The 17,500-nt window shown below is 45.0% G+C and overlaps 1 protein-coding gene across 1 annotated transcript in view; it reads left to right on the top strand.

The window, feature by feature from the left end:
• Positions 1–17,500, top strand: part of GNS (glucosamine (N-acetyl)-6-sulfatase) — a 51,096-nt gene that overhangs the window by 24,743 nt on the left and 8,853 nt on the right. Inside the window, exons 8-9 of the mRNA XM_040344077.1 lie at positions 2,031–2,149; positions 13,097–13,200. Of these exons, the coding sequence (XP_040200011.1) occupies positions 2,031–2,149; positions 13,097–13,200 (223 nt within the window). The remainder of the gene's footprint in view (positions 1–2,030; positions 2,150–13,096; positions 13,201–17,500) is intronic.

Below are 17,500 nucleotides of genomic sequence, written 5' to 3'. Positions count from 1 at the left end.
CATTGATCAACAACTTTTTTGTTTTGAGTGCACAGGCTTTCTCTTGTGTTCCAATATATTGAAATATACACTTAATCTTTTTCTAGTATGCAGTATTGCACATATTTCTACTAGGTTTCTGCTTGCCTATGGGATATATATCTGCGCTGTTTAGCGATTGGAAAAAAAAGCCACATTTTATACTGATCTGAACATGGTTGCATTGTTTATAGAATAATGCACACCGCTGCATAAAGATAAGTAAGGCCTCATGTACACTGCTGCCGCCAGCCCCTCTATTAGAGCCTGGCATAACACACTATGCAAGTCAGCTCTAAAGAGGTATTTACAACACTCGTTTTTAGAAATATCTTCGGGCCGGTCATGTGACTCTCGGCCACTTTAGAGCTCTGAGAGGGCTTCTGTGGGAGGTCACGTGATCTCCCCAGCTGACATCAGAGGGAGATCTCTGCACCTCCCGCAGAAGCAGCCATGTATCCGAGCTGAAAAGCGGCCGCGAGTCACGTGACCAGCCTAAAGATAGCTCTAACGAGGTATTTACAATGCTTGCTTTTAGAAATGACTTTCATAGTGTGGTATGCCGGGCTCTAATAGAGGGTCTGGCAGTCATTTATCATTTAGACTTTACAAACACTTTAAGCAGTACAGGTTAAAGTGGTTGTAACCAATAAAGTTTATTTATTTATTTTATTTTTTTCCATAACGCATTCTCTGCATTAAGGTAAAAAAAATATATTTATTTTCTCTCTCTCTGAGCGGGGCCAAGCCATACTGTGTGTATCAATAGATGCATGCAGAGCATGATTGGACACACAAAGAGGAGGAGCAGAGAACACCAGTGGAGACCCCAAAAGAGAAGGTTCTGGGCTGCTCTGTGCAAACTCATTGCACAGAGCAGATAAGCACACTAAAACGCTAATTGTAAAAACCTTTACAATCACTTTAAGGCTGATCGCACTGGAGCTGAAATAAACCTGCAGTGACTGAAATATATATGCTGCTATGGCTGACTCCTTGTAAAAAATCGAGTTACCTGGCTGTTTGTGGCCTTTGTGTTTTTATTGACCCATAAATGGCATGCCGAATTTAAAGCCCAACTGGAAAATTCTCCCATGTAGTGGGGCTGTACCTGAACTACAAAGGTCAACTGCTTATTTAGGTCTAGGGGGGCATAGAAAAACTTTATATACACAATTCTCCCTGCTGCTAGACCTGTCTCTACAGTGTCTTCTCTCCCATGCTCCGGCAGTCTAAAGATCTGACATAAAGACTGATGCAAGGTCTATAGCCCTGCACTGGACATTGCTACAGCGGAATAATTCATCGCTGAAGCATGGAGGGAGCACTGTCTTCCAGGGGAGCAGAGGATCAGGTAAGTAAATGTGCTATTACTCTCCCCTAGAGATAACAAGCAGATAACCCTTACAGTGTGGGCACAGCCGCACTGCAAGAGAAAATTTACAGATTTTCTGGAGTTGGGCTTTAAAGTGTTTTCAAATCAGAATGCCTAATCTGCATGCTTGTTTCAGGTCAGTGACTCAATGTATTGAATGCACTGTATTAGCATAGTAGGTCATGAGTATTTCCAAATGTTATCTATTGCTGCCCATATAGTTCTCACCATAGATGTCCTTTAACCAAAATTGGTAATAAGAACTTATGTATAACTCCCCATATTTCTGTCTTCAAGGATGCCAAACGTAAACGTTTTTTAATTTTAATGTCAGATTTTATTTATTTTTGGATATCCTATTTATAGCCCCCCAGGGGGTGTACATAGAATTGTGCTGCATACATTTCATTGAGAGCTGGTGCTGGACACTGTAACATTTGATGGGCACTTCTAACTACTGTGGAAAATTGGAGGAAGGTTGACCAATTCATTGCATTGCAGTCCTTACCATGACACCAGCTCTGTTTCTTGTGCCTGTTATTTGGAGTGTGTGTGTTGCACATTGCCGCCTTGTTTTTTCTGGGCATTCATTGTACCATGGTGCCCTTTTCTTAATACAGTATGTTTGGTGGTGCAGGTGGCAAACTCTGCTGTCTGTTGATGACCTGGTGGAGAAACTTGTAAAAGAGCTCCAGAATCGGGATGAGCTGAATAATACATTTATCTTCTTCACATCTGACAATGGATACCACACAGGTAAATCAATTTTCCTTCCATTTTCACTATGAGAATCATTGGCCCTATGCTATGCATAATGGTAAAAGTTCTGTACAGAAGCACATAAAGCTCCTAGCCAGGAAGCAAAAGTCTCATCTTTATTTGGCACTGAGGAGGAAATGTGACCGTTGTCTTGCTCATGTGATTGACATTTACCCGTGAAAATATTTTTTGCACAATATAGATGGCCAGATGTTTATCTTCCTTCATCTGCATAAGTAGATGTTACTGTAATAGTATGTAATGGATTAAACAAAGTAGGCCTTAAAGTGATTGTAAATGATCACCTTGTAAAACCAATGCACGGCAAAATTATTTGTGTATAAATATAAAAAAAATATTATTACCGCGTTTTTTTTTTTTTTTTTTTTTTTTTTTTTTTAGTGATTACATTCTCTCTGTTCTCAGCTGCATAATAGCTGGTGGGAGAAGAAACGTAAGCACACTGATCTTCCCAGTTAAAGGCTGTGCAGAGGAGGTGTGTTGGGACAACTCTAATCATTGGAGGAGAGCACACAGAGTTCCCAGCATAGCTAGAGAACTGACCAGGGTGTGCTTTCCCGCTCAGTGTAGTCAGTTTTGGGAATAGGACGTGAAAGGGTAACAAACACTTTAAGGTCTTGGCCCCCCGGTTCACACAGAATGCGGTCTGTGCAACAACATGTTCAGATGTCTATGCAAGTAGCACATGAAGCAGCCAAAAATGGTGCAGGAACCTTCTCAAAGTCGGTGCAAGTCGTGGTCACACCAATTTAGGCAGTTTTATAGACACAAATGAAGGAAGTATCGGTGTTCTCTACCTGTAAATGCAAAAAATTGCAAAAGAGCCCGACGTCTCAACACATCCCTAAATAAGCCAATTGCTATACCCCCAAAGGGGTGTGTTTCCCCGGTGGGACTTTAAGTGTGTGAGGCGGGCTAGAGTATAAGACTAAATTAGTCAACACGTAGGTATCAAAAGTATTCAAAATTTATTAAATTTAAATAATGTTGCTCATTAGAACAACGTATCAGAAAAAGTTTGTTAACAGCATAAGATACAAAAAAGGTTTTCCAAAATGACCATTTGAGAACAAGAGAGCACATTATCAACAGTACCCCACATTATTCATGGTAAGACAAGACAATCAAAATTGTATATACGTGTACACGCGACAAAGGAGCAGCAGAAGAGGCCCTCAGGACTGTCACATGGGTATATACAGGGATGCCAACGTTTCGAGGCTTTTTTTAAATAAAGTATCGCCTCTTCATCAGGGCGAGGTCGGTGCGTAAGGTGTCGCTGTACCGTCTAAAAATACAAAATAAAGATAAATACACGTATATACAATTTTGATTGTCTTGTCTTACCATGAATAATGTGGGGTACTGTTGTTAATTGTCCTCCCCAGGCCGTGCTCTCTTGTTCTCAAATGGTCATTTTGGAAAACCTTTTTTGTATCTTATGCTGTTAACAAACTTTTTCTGATACGTTGTTCTAATGAGCAACATTATTTAAATTTAATAAATTTTGAATACTTTTGATACCTACGTGTTGACTAATTTAGTCTTATACTCTAGCCCGCCTCACACACTTAAAGTCCCACCGAGGAAACACACCCCTTTGGGGGTATAGCTATAGACACAAATGGGGTGCAACTTGTCCTGCGATTTTAACGTGTGAACTGGGACTTGAGGTAAAAAATTGCGTTTTCCAAATACACAATTTACTTTTTTAGAGGATTGCAACAGATAACAATAAAAACATTGGCTCCATAAAGTTGTTGAGCATACATTTCAAGGCACTGCAAGGCATAGTTTAAAATATATCGACGGAGGAATAGAGCATCACCTTTTAGAGACCGTATTGATCAGTAAGAATCTATACTGAAGTATCAGCGGTCTATCCAAACATAAATGACCTGGTTAATTGGGTGTCAAAGGGCCTCTGGGATTCTGAGAATGGTTACAGGGTAGGAATGTGTTCTCAGAAAACCTCAAGGCACAGTAAACAAATATGTGTAGAAGTCAAATATGCCTGCTTGAATCTGCTTGCACCCAAAATAATTTTCTCTTATCGTCCATGGACGGACACAGCTCCTTAAAGCGGGGGTTCACCCTTAGAGGGCACTTTTCCCCCTTAGATTCCTGCTCGTTATTACTAGGGGAATCGGCTATTTATTTTAAAATATGTGCAGTACTTACCCGTTTACGAGACGCATCCTCTCCGTCGCTTCCGGGTATGGGCTTCGGGAATGGGCGTTCCTTCTTGATTGACAGGTTTCCGAGAGGCTTCCGACGGTCGCATCCATCGCGTCACGATTTTCCGAAAGAAGCCGAACGTCGGTGCGCAGGCGCAGTATAGAGCCGCGCCGACGTTCGGCTTCTTTCGGCTACGAGTGACGCGATGGATGCGACCGTCGGAAGCCTCTCGGAAGGCTGTCACTCAAGAAGGAACGCCGGCTCCCGAAGACCCATACCCGGAAGCGACGGAAGAAGATGCAGCTCGAAAACGGGTAAGTACTGCACATATTTTAATATAAATAGCCGATTCCCCTAGACCGAACGAGCAGGAAGCTAAGGGGAGATTTTTTTTTTTTTTTTTAAATGGGTGAACTCCCGCTTTAAATCTTGACAAGTGGGTTATGTTCCCTGTTTACAGGAGAGGACTAGGCAGAAACATGTTAGATAATTAAATACATGTTACATTAACAGCGTTAAACAGCCCCGCCCAGGGGGCGGTCCATCCAGACATAACCCTCCTCACTGCAGCCTCAGTTTCGTTCTGCCTAGCATGGAGAAGGACGTATGGCTCCCTTTGGGTCCAGCGCCCTGAGGAGAAATTTTTATTTTATTTTACTTTTTCTTGAAGAATCTTCTTTCAACTGTCGGCTGAGAGACAGGCTGGATAATATAGGTCCTTGTAGTCTCCTCAGTCTGACCAGCAAGCGTAGGCACACCTTTGCAAAGAGGCTGGGTCTGCCACGCCATACCCCATGACTCCTTGGGTGGCCGGTGAGCTTTGCTTCCGAGGTCCACATATGACTGGGCTGTGGTGTTGTCTCACTCACAGTGGACCGGGCCGACAGCTACCTCCATTGCAGTTGTAGTTCTGTCAGGAATGCGTCAGCAAGTCCTCGCTCGGACGGGTAAGTACTGTCCCTCCCGCTTCGGTGGGTTGTACGGCTAGGCATTCTTGGGGTTCGGGGGTCCTCTTCTCCTCCCTTCTCTGCTTCTTTTTCCCTTGCTACATTGCTAACATTGCCGCTGTCAGGGGGGAGGGGGCCTTCCTGAGGGGACTGTGTTATCTGGCCTGTGTTTTTTCTTTTTTGTATGGGGCTTTCCTGTGAGGGGTTTTTCACTGTTAAAAAGCCCTAGGAGGCTTTTCCTGTTTAAACGTGGCATTTTGCCACCATTTGGCACACAGGTCCCTGCAGATGCCGCACAGTTATCTCACGGTTCTTTTCCTCTCACACGCTGTGTGCTGAGAGCGGACGGCAGCGCTGGGCTGGGCAGTCTCCTTTTGAGGTGAGTCCCCTGGTCCACGCAGCAAGTGGGTGAGAGGCCCTGAATAGGGCTCTAGGAGCTCTTGTTTATGTGTAAGGACAGGTGTGCATATTATAATACACACTATGTAAATATTATTAATATTTGGAGTCAGTATCTGGGTCCTTCCCCAACATGCAGGTGGTGGCAGCAGGTGTTAGCACCTGGGATTCCCACAGAGGGGGTGGACTGCGGACAGGCAGTAAAAGAGTGCCCCCTTCCCCCGTTATCCCATGGGGAATGCTCTGTTATGGAACCATGGACCAGGTACCTGGGTAGTAAAAAAAAAAAAAAGCAGGATAAGGCATATATGGGTGCGCTTCTCACTGCTGCAAGGGACTCTCTTAAGCTGGATAGTGCAGCTGGGTTTCCGCCGAGGGCTCGTTTTTTTTTTCGGCTCACACAAATCAGACCGCTCTGTGTAGGTTTTTTCCTTCTGTGCCCTTCTTTGGTAATTTCTAAGAGGTGGAATGAGAACAGCCGCTGAGGGCTTTTGTAGTCCCTCACCGCCGGGCGGTTCAGTGCCCCTTTGAGGAGAGCCTTTTCAAAAGGCTGGCTTCTTCTCCGGTGGTGGACCCTCCAGGGTGTCATGTATAGGTGACCCCTCTCCCTATTGCGGGAACCCCCGCTTGTATGGATCTGACTGATAGAAGAAGATCCGAAGTACTGACCCGTTCTATGTTTACCATGCTGGGGTCTGACTTGCGGCATATTGTGGCCACTACTCTGGGGTCTCGGTCAGCGCTGGCGCCATTTTATGGGAGGTTTTTCAATTACATTGAAAACTCCCATTGGCTGCCATTTTGTCGTAGCCACACTATGGCGCAGCTTACATTGCGGTCGGCCATTTTCCTGTGGCCGCGTTCTGAGCGCTCAGCGGCCATCTTGGAGTAGTCCTGACCCCTAGTGCTGTATACAACTCACGGAGTGAGCATTTTGCACCAGACAGTGGAGGAGCACCCACTCTCTCCCGAAGTTATTAGGCTAGCGGACCAGCTGGTCCAGGGCCTCATATAGGTCTGTGATGCTTCATTGAATGCTGCGCCTTGTTATCCAGGGCTTCTGTTTCAGAATGGTTTTATGCACACGGTGGTGTAGTGGTTAACTCCATTACTTGGCAGCGAGAGAGTCATTGGTTCGAATCCGGACACTGAAACCAATCTGCCTGGAGCTTGCATTGTCGCTACCTGTGTCTGCGTGGGTTCCTCCGGGTACTCTGGTTTCCTCCAAAGGCATGTGTGCATACACCTACATAATATACATACACACCGTCAAAGGCCCAGCTGGGGGACTAATCCGTCCCTGGGTGCGTAAGCCGATCACGTCGGCACCCAAATCCTGCCAATGTATGTAGCCTTCCCTCCCTGTCTCTAGGTGGGAGGGGCAGCTTGCAGGTTCACATTTCGGTGAAACCTCCCTGCTCTCTGACCAGTGGGTCTGCGAGGTGGTCTCTTCGGAGTACTATATGGGGTTTCCTCCTATCCACAGAACAAAGTTCTTTCCTCGTGTCTTCCTCTCCCGGCCCGTCGGTCTGCCTTGGGCAGTGTGGGACTTGCTAAGCTGCGGGGTAATTTTACCTTTCCTGCAGGACGAGAGGTTTGGGGTTTTCTATGGGCCTCAGGCCCTAAATACCATTTGTGAACGCCGGGTAGTTCCGCGTGGTAGCTGCACTCCATCCGGGGGGCGTCCTCGGACATCAGGGACGCATACATGCATGTCCCGTTTTGCGCATGTCAGTGTTTTTTTCTGTGCTTCGTGATGAGAGAGGGTCTCTGTCAGCCTGTGCCCCCCCCCCCCCCCTTTTGATCTGGTGTCAGCACCATGGGTTTTCAGCTGGGAGCTTGCACTTATTCTAACTTTGTTGGGACAGCGATGCTTTGCCTCATTGGCTACTTGGACGACTTTCTTCTGAGAGCAGCTTCTGTCTCGGACCTAGTGGATGTGTTATTCCCATTCAGACCCTCCGAAGATTCGGGTGGGTGTTAAACGTTTAGGCCAGAAGGTGTAGCTCAGTGGCAGCAAGCCTGCCCTCCGTGTGTGACCCAGGGTTCAAATCCTAGGCATGCTAGGTTCCGACTCAGCGTTGGAGTATCTAGGGTTGATCCGGACTCCTCAGTGGCGAAGGTCCTTCTTCCCCTGGAGAAATTGCAGACTTCAGTCTGCGGTGAAGGTATTGGCATCACGCAATCTGTCTTCTCTCTGGGCACATGCTGGTCTGGGCCCTATGGGTAGCCTCCTTTCGAGGCAGTACTGTATGCCCAGTTCCACACTCGGCTTTTCCAGGGGAAATGCTGTCCAGGTGGTAAAAATCTCTTGTCTCTGAAATCATCAGATTCCGGCAAGCCACCTAGTCAGAGTCTCTCTGAGTTGGTGACGGAGATCCCGACTCTTCGGTCCGGGAAGTTGTTTCTTTGGTGGTCGGTGTTTACGACGAATGCCAGCCTCACGGGTTGTGAACCTGGGGGGTCCAGTCAGCCCTAAATGTGCCTGCTCTCGTCTGGTCTCGGTAGCTACCCAGGGTCGGGCCTGGCTAGTGCCTGGGTGGGAGACCATCTGGGAATACCAGGTGCTGTCTACCGTTCATTGTCCTACTATTTTAGGCGATCAGGCTATGCTTCTCCTCGTGGTCGAGGAGGTTGCAAGGTCGTCCGATCTGGTTTCAGCCAGACAACGCCACGGCTTCCGTCAGGTATACCGGCAGGCGGACTACTGGAGTCGCCAGATGCTGGACCAGGGCGACTGGTCTTTGTGCTTGGGGTGTTTCGGCTCCCTTGCAGGAGGTGAGCCTCACAGGGCATGGATCTCCTGGCCGCTCGTCTCCACCGTAAGGGTGTCGAAGTTAGTGGCCAGGTCTAGTGGCAGGTCTAGTGATCTGGTACAGGCACGCAAGTCGCGCTGGTGGCCCTGTGGGGTCTGTATCGGCGACTTTTAGCCGTTCCTCCATTGTAGTTGTTGTTTCCTCGGCTGCTCCACAGAGTGGAGGCTGAGGAGATCCCAATGATTCTAATCGCTCCAGATTGACCTCGGCGTCCTTGGTACGCCTGGTAGCGGAGGTACCCTGGCGGTTGCCAGGGCGCGAGGTCCCTCTGTCTCAAGGTCCCATACTTCCTCCTGTTGTACAGTCACTGACTTGCTCAACATCACTATTGGAAGCCAGACTTTAAGTGAGGGGGGTCTGTCCGACTCGGTCATTTCAACAATGCTGAGGGCGCGGTAGTTTTCTTCCGGAGGATCTACCCTCACACCTGGCAGGCCTACATCTCTTGGTGCGAAGGGATGGAGTCCACGGACTTACTCTGTGTACAGGGTCCTGCTGTTTTTACAGCTTGGAGTGGATCTAAAAATTGTCTTTTTGCAGCCCGTTCCCTGGTGGGTCCCTATTTGTGTGCAGGGGGTTTGTCCTATACTTTCCCCTCTTGGCCCATCTCTTCCCCCATGAGTTTTGACTCTGGTGCTCTCGGTTCTTCAGGAACCTTCCTTTTGAAAACATCAGAGAGATTTTCTCTTGACACTATCTCAGAAGGTGGCCCCTTTAGTGGCCTTTACCTCTGTTAGAGGGGTTTCTGAGTTGACGGTCTTGTCTTGCAAGCCGCCATGCTTGATCCTCCATAAGGATTAGGTGGTGGTGTGCCCGCGACCTTCACTTCTTCGGTAGGTGGTTTCGGCCTTTCGCCGGAATAAGGGCATTATTCTTCCATCCTTCTGTCCTCAGCCGGCGCATCCTACGGAGGTTGCCTTTCATACTTTAGGCGTGGTCCGCGCTTTGCGGGTGTACCAGCCTGCTACGGCTCCGTTTCGGAGTTCTGACTGTCTTTTGTGTCAGTGTCTGGTCAGTGTCTGGTCTCGTCGACCACCATTTCTCGGTGGATCAGGCAGGCTGTTATACAGGCCTATGCTCTTAAGGGGTGGGCCCCCCTTTCGGGCCACGGCACTTTCGACCAGGGCAATTGGTGCTTCCTGTTTTATTTATTTATTTATTTATTTTTTTTTCGACATGCATGATGTTGGTCTCTCACAGGTGTGCAAGGCGGCGACTTGCTCGTCCGTTCCCGCTTTTTCCAGAATTGACATGGTTGCTGTGAGTGCATCTTCTGATGCTTTTTTCGGCTGCTAGTTTTTGCCGGAAGCTGTTTAAAGTTGCACCTCCTCCGTTGAGGAGCTCTGCTTGTTTTGGGGTGAAGTTAAAATTGGTTTTACTGATATATTTCCCACCCCTCGTTTTTGACACTGCTTGGGGACGTCCCACTTGTCAAGATTTAAGGAGCTGTGTCCGTCCATGGACGATAAGAGAAAATAGGATTTTTTGTACTCACCGTAAAATACTTGTCTCTGAGTCCATGGACGGACACAGCACCCACCCCTCCTTTTTAGGTTTGTACTGCTTGTTACGAACTGAGGCTGCATGCTGCAGTGAGGAGGGTTATGTCTGGAGAGTCCGCCCCCTGGGTGGGGCTGTTCAACTCTGTTAATGTAACATGTATTTAATTATCTAACATGTTTCTGCCTAGTCCTCTCCTGTAAACAGGGAACATAACCCACTTGTCAAGATTTAAGGAGCTGTGTCAGTCCATGGACGATAAGAGAAAATGTATTTTGGATGCAAGCAGATTCAGGCAGGCATAGGTATATTTGACTTCCACACATTTGTTTACTGTGCCTTGAGGTTTTCTGAGAACACATTCCTACCATGTAACCATTCTCGGAATCCCAGAGGCCCCTTGACACCCAATTAACCAGGTCATTTATGTTCTGATAGACGGCTGATACTTCAGTATAGATTCTTACGGATCAATATGGCCTCTAAAGGTGGTGCTGTATTCCTCTGTCGATATTTTTTAAACTATGCCTTGCAGTGCCTTGAAATGTATGCTCAACAACTGTATGGAGCCAATGTTTTTATTATCTGTTGCAATCCTCTAAAAAAGTTAATTATGTATTTGGAAAACGCAATTTTTTACCTCAAGTCCCAGTTCACACGTTTAAAATCGCAGGATAATTTGGGAACATAACCCACTTGTCAAGATTTAAGGAGCTGTGTCCGTCCATGGACTCGGAGAAAAGGATTTTACGGTGAGTACAACAAATCCTATTTTTTTTATGTATTAAAAAGCATAGGACAAAAAGGAGAAAAGCCAAAAGGGAGAAAGAGGGAAGGGGGGCACCGCTGGGGGAGTCGGGATCGGTGACCCAGTAGTAACTGTACGTATTCATCAGAGAAACAGAAGAGATTCCAATAGAACCACCTGGTCTTGTGTTCCTCAGTTTTGTCTCCAAAGGGCCGAGGTCAGGTCCTCCAGTTGTTCGATATCATTGTGAAATGGTTGGGGCGGATGGTTTTCACTTATTGGAGATACAAGCTTATGTTGTGTAAAATAGGTGCTTAAGTGGAGATTTGATCTTTCTTCCTTGACTATGGATTGAGATTGGGCAATATCGCTGCAGTCTCGTTCTGTAAAGGAATGTCAATGAATTTGTGGACAAGTTGAAGCACAGGTTGCCAGAATGTACTCCGTTCAGGGCAGTCCCAAAAAAATGTGTAATGCCCTGTACACACGAGCGGAATTTTCGTCAGATGTAAGGTTTTTCCGATGGAATTCCGCTCAAGCTTGTCTTGCATACACACGGTCACACAAAAGTTCTCTGAACTTTCGAGCATTAAGAGCGCGGTGACTTACAACACTACGACGAGGTGAGAAAAAAAATTTCAATGCTTCAGAGCATGCGTTGAATTGTTTCCGAGCATGCGTATTTTTTTCCCCCCCCCCCGTCTGAATTCCATACAGACGAACGGATTTTCAAATAGGATTTTTTTCCGTCGGAAAAATAGAGAACCTGCTCTCTATCCAAGTCCGTCGGAGATTCCGACCAGAAAAAGTCAGATGGGGCATACACACAGTCGAAATATCCGACGAAAAGCTCCCATCTGACTTTTTCCATCGGAAATGCCGACCGTGTGTACGCGGCATAAGAGTGTCGCTGCTCAGCAGTGATCACTCTGTTGAGGAAACCGTTTTGTTAAGGACTGACAGAGTCCTATACCAACAGGTCACAATTTTGTAAGTGGTCTCCTGGTATCTGCTGCACAAGGAAAATTTGTGTGGAAGTTTTTCTTATACAAGTATTCACCCCCTTTGTACTGAAATCACATAAGCTAAATTTTTAGATGTCAAAAAAATATAGTTGTATGAAGTTGACGTGCACAAATAGTGTCACATGATCTCAACATGAATACATCTGTTTCTCGAAGGTCCTAGAGCAGCATTTCTCAATACTTTTTCCATGGAGGAGCCTTTGAAATGACTTTCCTTGCCTAGGGGACACCTGCTATAAATTACTGTATCCACAGCTCAAAGTGTATTAGCGTAATGGTCGCTGGGATGAATGCTCCTTAAGCTGGCCATGGACGGGTCGAGCCAGTTTAGCAGAAACCAGCTGAGATTTGAACCATGTATGGGCAGGCTTAATATACCCAAGTTGATCGTTCAACTTTGGTATAAACAGCCTTCCAGATTTTACATGCAATTTATTGCTAGCAGCTGTTTTAGCCCCTAGTGGTAATCGCTGTGTTCTCTCGGCCCGGGATGGCTTCCCCTGCCCTCCATGGTTGTAGGAAAGAAAATCTAAGGCTGGTTTTACATTGGTAGTCAATGGAAAGAAGCCCATAGATCACTGTTGTCAATGGTTACTCATCTGAGTGGCAAAAATTGCTCAAGGTACCATTAGCAACCCTAGTTGAGAAAGGCTGCTCTGTAGTTTAGGGAACATCTTTAAACAAAGCAGTGTTTGTAATCCAGTCTTTCCAAAACTCTGCTTTGTGGCCTACACCAAATTGAAATGTTTTGGAGGGCTATCTTTTGATTTATAAAAAAAAAAAAAAAAAAAAAAAATTGTTTGCAGATAAATTGCTATTTTAATACAGGTAAAGCAAGACAACACATAGAACAAATTGTGTCAGGCATAAACAATGAGTGAGCAATGACAGAAGGCAATACAAGTATTGTGATTTTGGGCTACCATTTGTCAAACATGTTATTCCATATATTCAGTGCCTAAAAATATAATTTTTGCAAGGTTTGGGAGGTACATGATATGCCCCCTTTAGCAGTGGAGAAAATGCATTTTGGTCTAATGGGTAATTGCATTTGGAGAAGGGCAGATGTCTTATCTGTTGCCAGCTGTTAAACATGTAGAGAACTGGCCGTGTCTTTTTTTTTCTTGAAGAACAATATAAAAAAAACATGTATACATTTGCAAATGAATCATCAAAGCAAATGAATGGCCCATATCTTATCAGGTCCTTAATAAAATGTTTCATATAGCTTTTATGTTGACCACTGTGTACCTATATTTGTATTGCATTATGCCTGAAATAATATCTTCCCCACACTGTCTATATTGCAGGTCAGTTCTCACTTCCAATAGACAAAAGGCAGCTGTATGAGTTTGATATTAAAGTTCCACTACTTGTTCGTGGACCTGGCATCAAGCCTAACCAAATAAGCAAGGTAAGTAGACAGAACTTGAAAACTACTATCTTTTGATTGATGTAAGGTTTTGTTGATTTTTTTTGTTAAATAACGTTTTATTAGTAAAAAGGACAAATGAGAGAACATACATGACAAGGAACATAAGCGGTCAGGTAAACACAACTTGTAGGCCATTAAAGAGGTACAAGCACACAAATAAGAGCGACATAAGAGAGCATTTAACGCCTGAGACCACTTATACAGATTAACAGCAACTATAAGGGAACCTTGATCTGCCCATCCTCATAAAACTGTTCAGGAAAATATGAAGAAAGGATAGAAAAAGAAGAAAAAAAAAGGGGGGGGGGGGAGAAGAAGGGGATCCTCTGCCTCCGGCGGTCACCTAAATCTGGAAACAAACCCAAGGCACAATATCTCACAGTTTTATACAGGTTGAGACATAATATCAGCATATGCTGAAGTATATTTAAAGGCGAACCAGCCGGACCATATTTTTTGTGACAAATCAGATTTGTTCCTAAGGGAGTAAGTAAGGTCCTCCCATATAGTAAATATGATCCACTTCCACCAGCCACTGGCGCAAAGTGGGTACAACCGTTTGTTTCCAAAATCTAGGAATAAGGGATTTTGCTGCATTCAGCAGATGCGGCAATAATATTTTTTTCTATGAACCGATTGGTTCGGCTTTACAATGTAACAGGATAACCCAGGGGTCTCAAAGCCCTGGATTTCCTTCATCCAATGCAGAATAGATAACCAGAATGGGCGGATACGCAGGCAGTACCCCCACACATGCGGGTGCGTTGCACGCTCGCCACATCCACGCCAGCAGAGCGGGGATGTCGGAGGGAAGGTTCTGTGGAGCACCATCGGGGTGTAATGCCACCTAGTCAGCAGTTTATAATTAACTTCAGCAAGTTTAGAGGATATAGAAAACGTATGTGCTAGAAGTAAGATGGTGTTTTTTTGAGGTTGCGAGAGTTCCTTATGAAGATCCTTCTCCCAATTGAGCAAAAAAGTAGGAGTCCCAGAAGTAGACATGGAGTACAAGGCTTTGTAAAAGTAAGAGATGGGTCTCTCAACCGGTTGGTCCTCCACAAAAGCAAATTCTATCTGCGTTAAGTCTGTGACATCTCGAAAGGGTTTTTGGAGAGCGTGCACAAAGGCCATCAATTGATGGTACTTCCAAAGGACCGTGGGTGTAACCACGGAAGACTCCATTAGATTGGATAGGGGGACAAAGCCTGATGGAGAGGCAACATGATGTAGCAGTGTTGCAGACCCTAAATTCCAAGCATGGGGAATGGGCTGCACATTTCCAGGTGGGAAGTAATTGTGGCCAGTTAAGGGCATCGGGGGAGAATTATACAACCAATTGTGAGACCTGTGCAACGAGTCCTAAATCATCAAAGTGGAGTGTAGCAGATAAGGTCCAAAACTTCAGTGGGATCCAGATTTGAGTGTAAGGGTCTGCTCCACATAAGTCAATTTCCAATGACACCCACAACTTAGATAGCTTATGATACTTCCAGTCTGCGATTCTGGTCAATATTACACCTAGGAAATAACGTTTGACATCTGGCAGAGCCAAGCCCCCATCCCTCTTGGATCTAGCCAACAGGGACCTAACAAGTCTGGGCTGTCTCCTGTTCCATATATACTTCCAAAATAAAGATCTCAACAGCGTGAAGAAACCTACAGGAATTCTATATGGGATCATTTGAAATAAAAACAGCAGCATGTTCATTTTTAGGACACTAATCCTCCCTAACCAGGAATGCGCAAGTTGTGACCATTTCTGCAAATCGGACCTAATCGTGTTTAATAGGGGGATAAAATTTGTGCGGAATAAAGAGGCGGGATTAAAGGTGAGGAAGATACCTAAATATTTCATCGAATGAGCCTGTCAACTGAAGGGGAAGGATGCCTTCAAATGAGGCACAATCCGAGCGGGGACCGTCAAATTTAGTATTTTTGACTTAGACAAATTTATCTTGAAGTTAGAAACGGTGCTAAAGGAGTTGAAGGCTGACATCAGGTTAGGTAGGGTTATAATGGGCTGTTGCACATAGAACAGGATATCATCCGCGTAGGCGGCATACTTGTGTTCAGTTTTACCCACTACATTCCCGTGGATATTCGGATTGTGCCTAAGCGTGGACAGAAAAGGTTCAACGGATAAAGTAAATAGGATGGGTGAGAGGGGGCAGCCGTGACGGGTGCCATTATGGAGTCTAAAGGAGTCGCTTAACGTGCCATTTACGTAACCCCACTTCCGCACACACCCCATATAAAACGTGACACGTAAGGTGAGCATGTGTATGTAAACATCAATTGCATCACACGTGAGGTTTTATTGCAATCAGTGTAATGAGAAAAATAATTCTAGGGCCATAATTTATGTTTAATGCTAAACTGATGTCTTGTAAAGGCTTTTAAAGCGTTGCCAATGGAGAGTTTTGAGTACCATAGTTTTATTTGCAATTCCATGGGTGTGCGCAATTTTTAGACTTTATACGTTTGGTATCTACTTGATGCAAGTACCGAAAACATTTTAGTGTATTTTTCCTGAAAATTTGCATTTGATAAATAACTGCACATATATCATGTGACATAAAAAAAATGGCGTCTCAATGCAGCTCATCACAACACATGGTAGTACATTACAGGTTGCAGCTTGGGTCTGTTACCCTAGTGTGTTGGCGTGTCGTTTTAAAAGAATGGCATCGCAACACTACTATTTGTGCCCTAATCTGAACATACGGTGCATCCAGAAAGTATTCACAACCGTTCACTTTGTCCTCATTTTGTTAAAGCCTTATTCCAAAATGGATTAAATGCATTCTTTTCTCAAAATTTTATAACCAATACCCCATAATGACCACGTTAAAGAAGTTTGTTTGAAATCTTTGCAAATTTATAAAAAAAATAAAAATTACATGTACATAAATATTCACAGCCTTTGCCATGACACTCAAAATTGATCTGGGGAAGGGTACAGAAAAATGTCTGCAGTATTGAAGGTCCCAATGAGCACAGTGGCCTCTATCACCCGTGAATGGAAGAAGTTCTGAGCCTCCAGGACTCTTCCTAGAGCGGGCCGCCTGGCCAAACTGAGCTATCAAGGAAGACGGGCCTTAGTCAAAGAGGTGAGAACCCAATGGTCACGCTGACAGAGCTCCAGAGTTTCACTGTATAGAAGAGAATCTTCCAGAGGAACAACCATCTCTGCAGCACTCCACCAATCTGGCTTGTATTGTAGAGTGACCAGACGGAAGCCATGCCTCAGTAAAAGGCACATGACAGCCTGCCTGGAGTTTGCCAAAAGGAAGCTGAAGGACTCTGACCATGAGAAACAAAATTCTCTGGTCTGATGAAACAAAGATTGAACTTTTTGGCCTTAATGGCAAGCGTCATGTCTGGAGGAAACCAGGCACCACTCGTCACCTGGCCAATTCCATCTCTACAGTGAAGCATGGTGGTGGGAACATCATGCTGTGGGGATGTTTTTCAGTGGCAGGAACTGGGAGACTAGGCAGGATTTGGGGAAAGATGAATGCAGCAATGTACAGAGACATCCTTGATGAAAACCTGCTCCGGAGCACTCTGGACCTCAGACTGTAGTGAAGGTTCATCTTCTAACAGGACAATGACCCTAAACACACAACCAAGATAACAAAGGAGTGGCTATGAGACAACTCTGTGAATGTCCTTGAGTAACCCAGCCAGAGCCCAGAATTGAACCAGTCTGGAGAGATCTAAAAAATGGCTGTGCAACAACCCTCCCCATCCAACCTAATGGTGCTTGACAGGTCCTGCAAAGAAGAATGGGAGAGACTGCGCAAAGAAAGGTGTGCCAAGCTTGTAGCATCATACTCAGACTTGAGGCTGTAATTGGTGCCAAAGGTGCTTCAACAAAATATTAAGCAAAGGCTGTGAATACTTGTACATGTACATGTACATGTGATATATTTAATTTTTTTCCAAGATTTCAAATGAACTTCTTGTATGTTGTCATTTCGGGGGAATTGTTTGTAGAATTAAAATCATTTTCCTCTAAATCCATTTTGGGAAAAAAACTGTCACATAATATGTGGAAAAGTTATGCGCTGTGAATAATTTCCGGGTGCACTGTAATGTAACTATTAACATTCCTTTTTAATGCATCAACATAATTGTATGAATTTTAAAATAAAACCTTCCAAGGCTTTTTTTTTTTATTTTTAGAATAAGCAATTATGTACATTTCCTGCCGTTTAAGAGGAAAACTCAGTTGGAAGCTTTACTGCAATTCTATTTTCCCGTGCCCAGCCAGCTG

Source organism: Rana temporaria, chromosome 3 (genome assembly GCF_905171775.1).
Source record: "Rana temporaria chromosome 3, aRanTem1.1, whole genome shotgun sequence".
In the NCBI taxonomy this organism is placed as follows: domain Eukaryota; kingdom Metazoa; phylum Chordata; class Amphibia; order Anura; family Ranidae; genus Rana; species Rana temporaria.
Note: the sequence above shows the minus strand (reverse complement) of the source record. Positions and strands in the feature narration are given on the sequence as shown.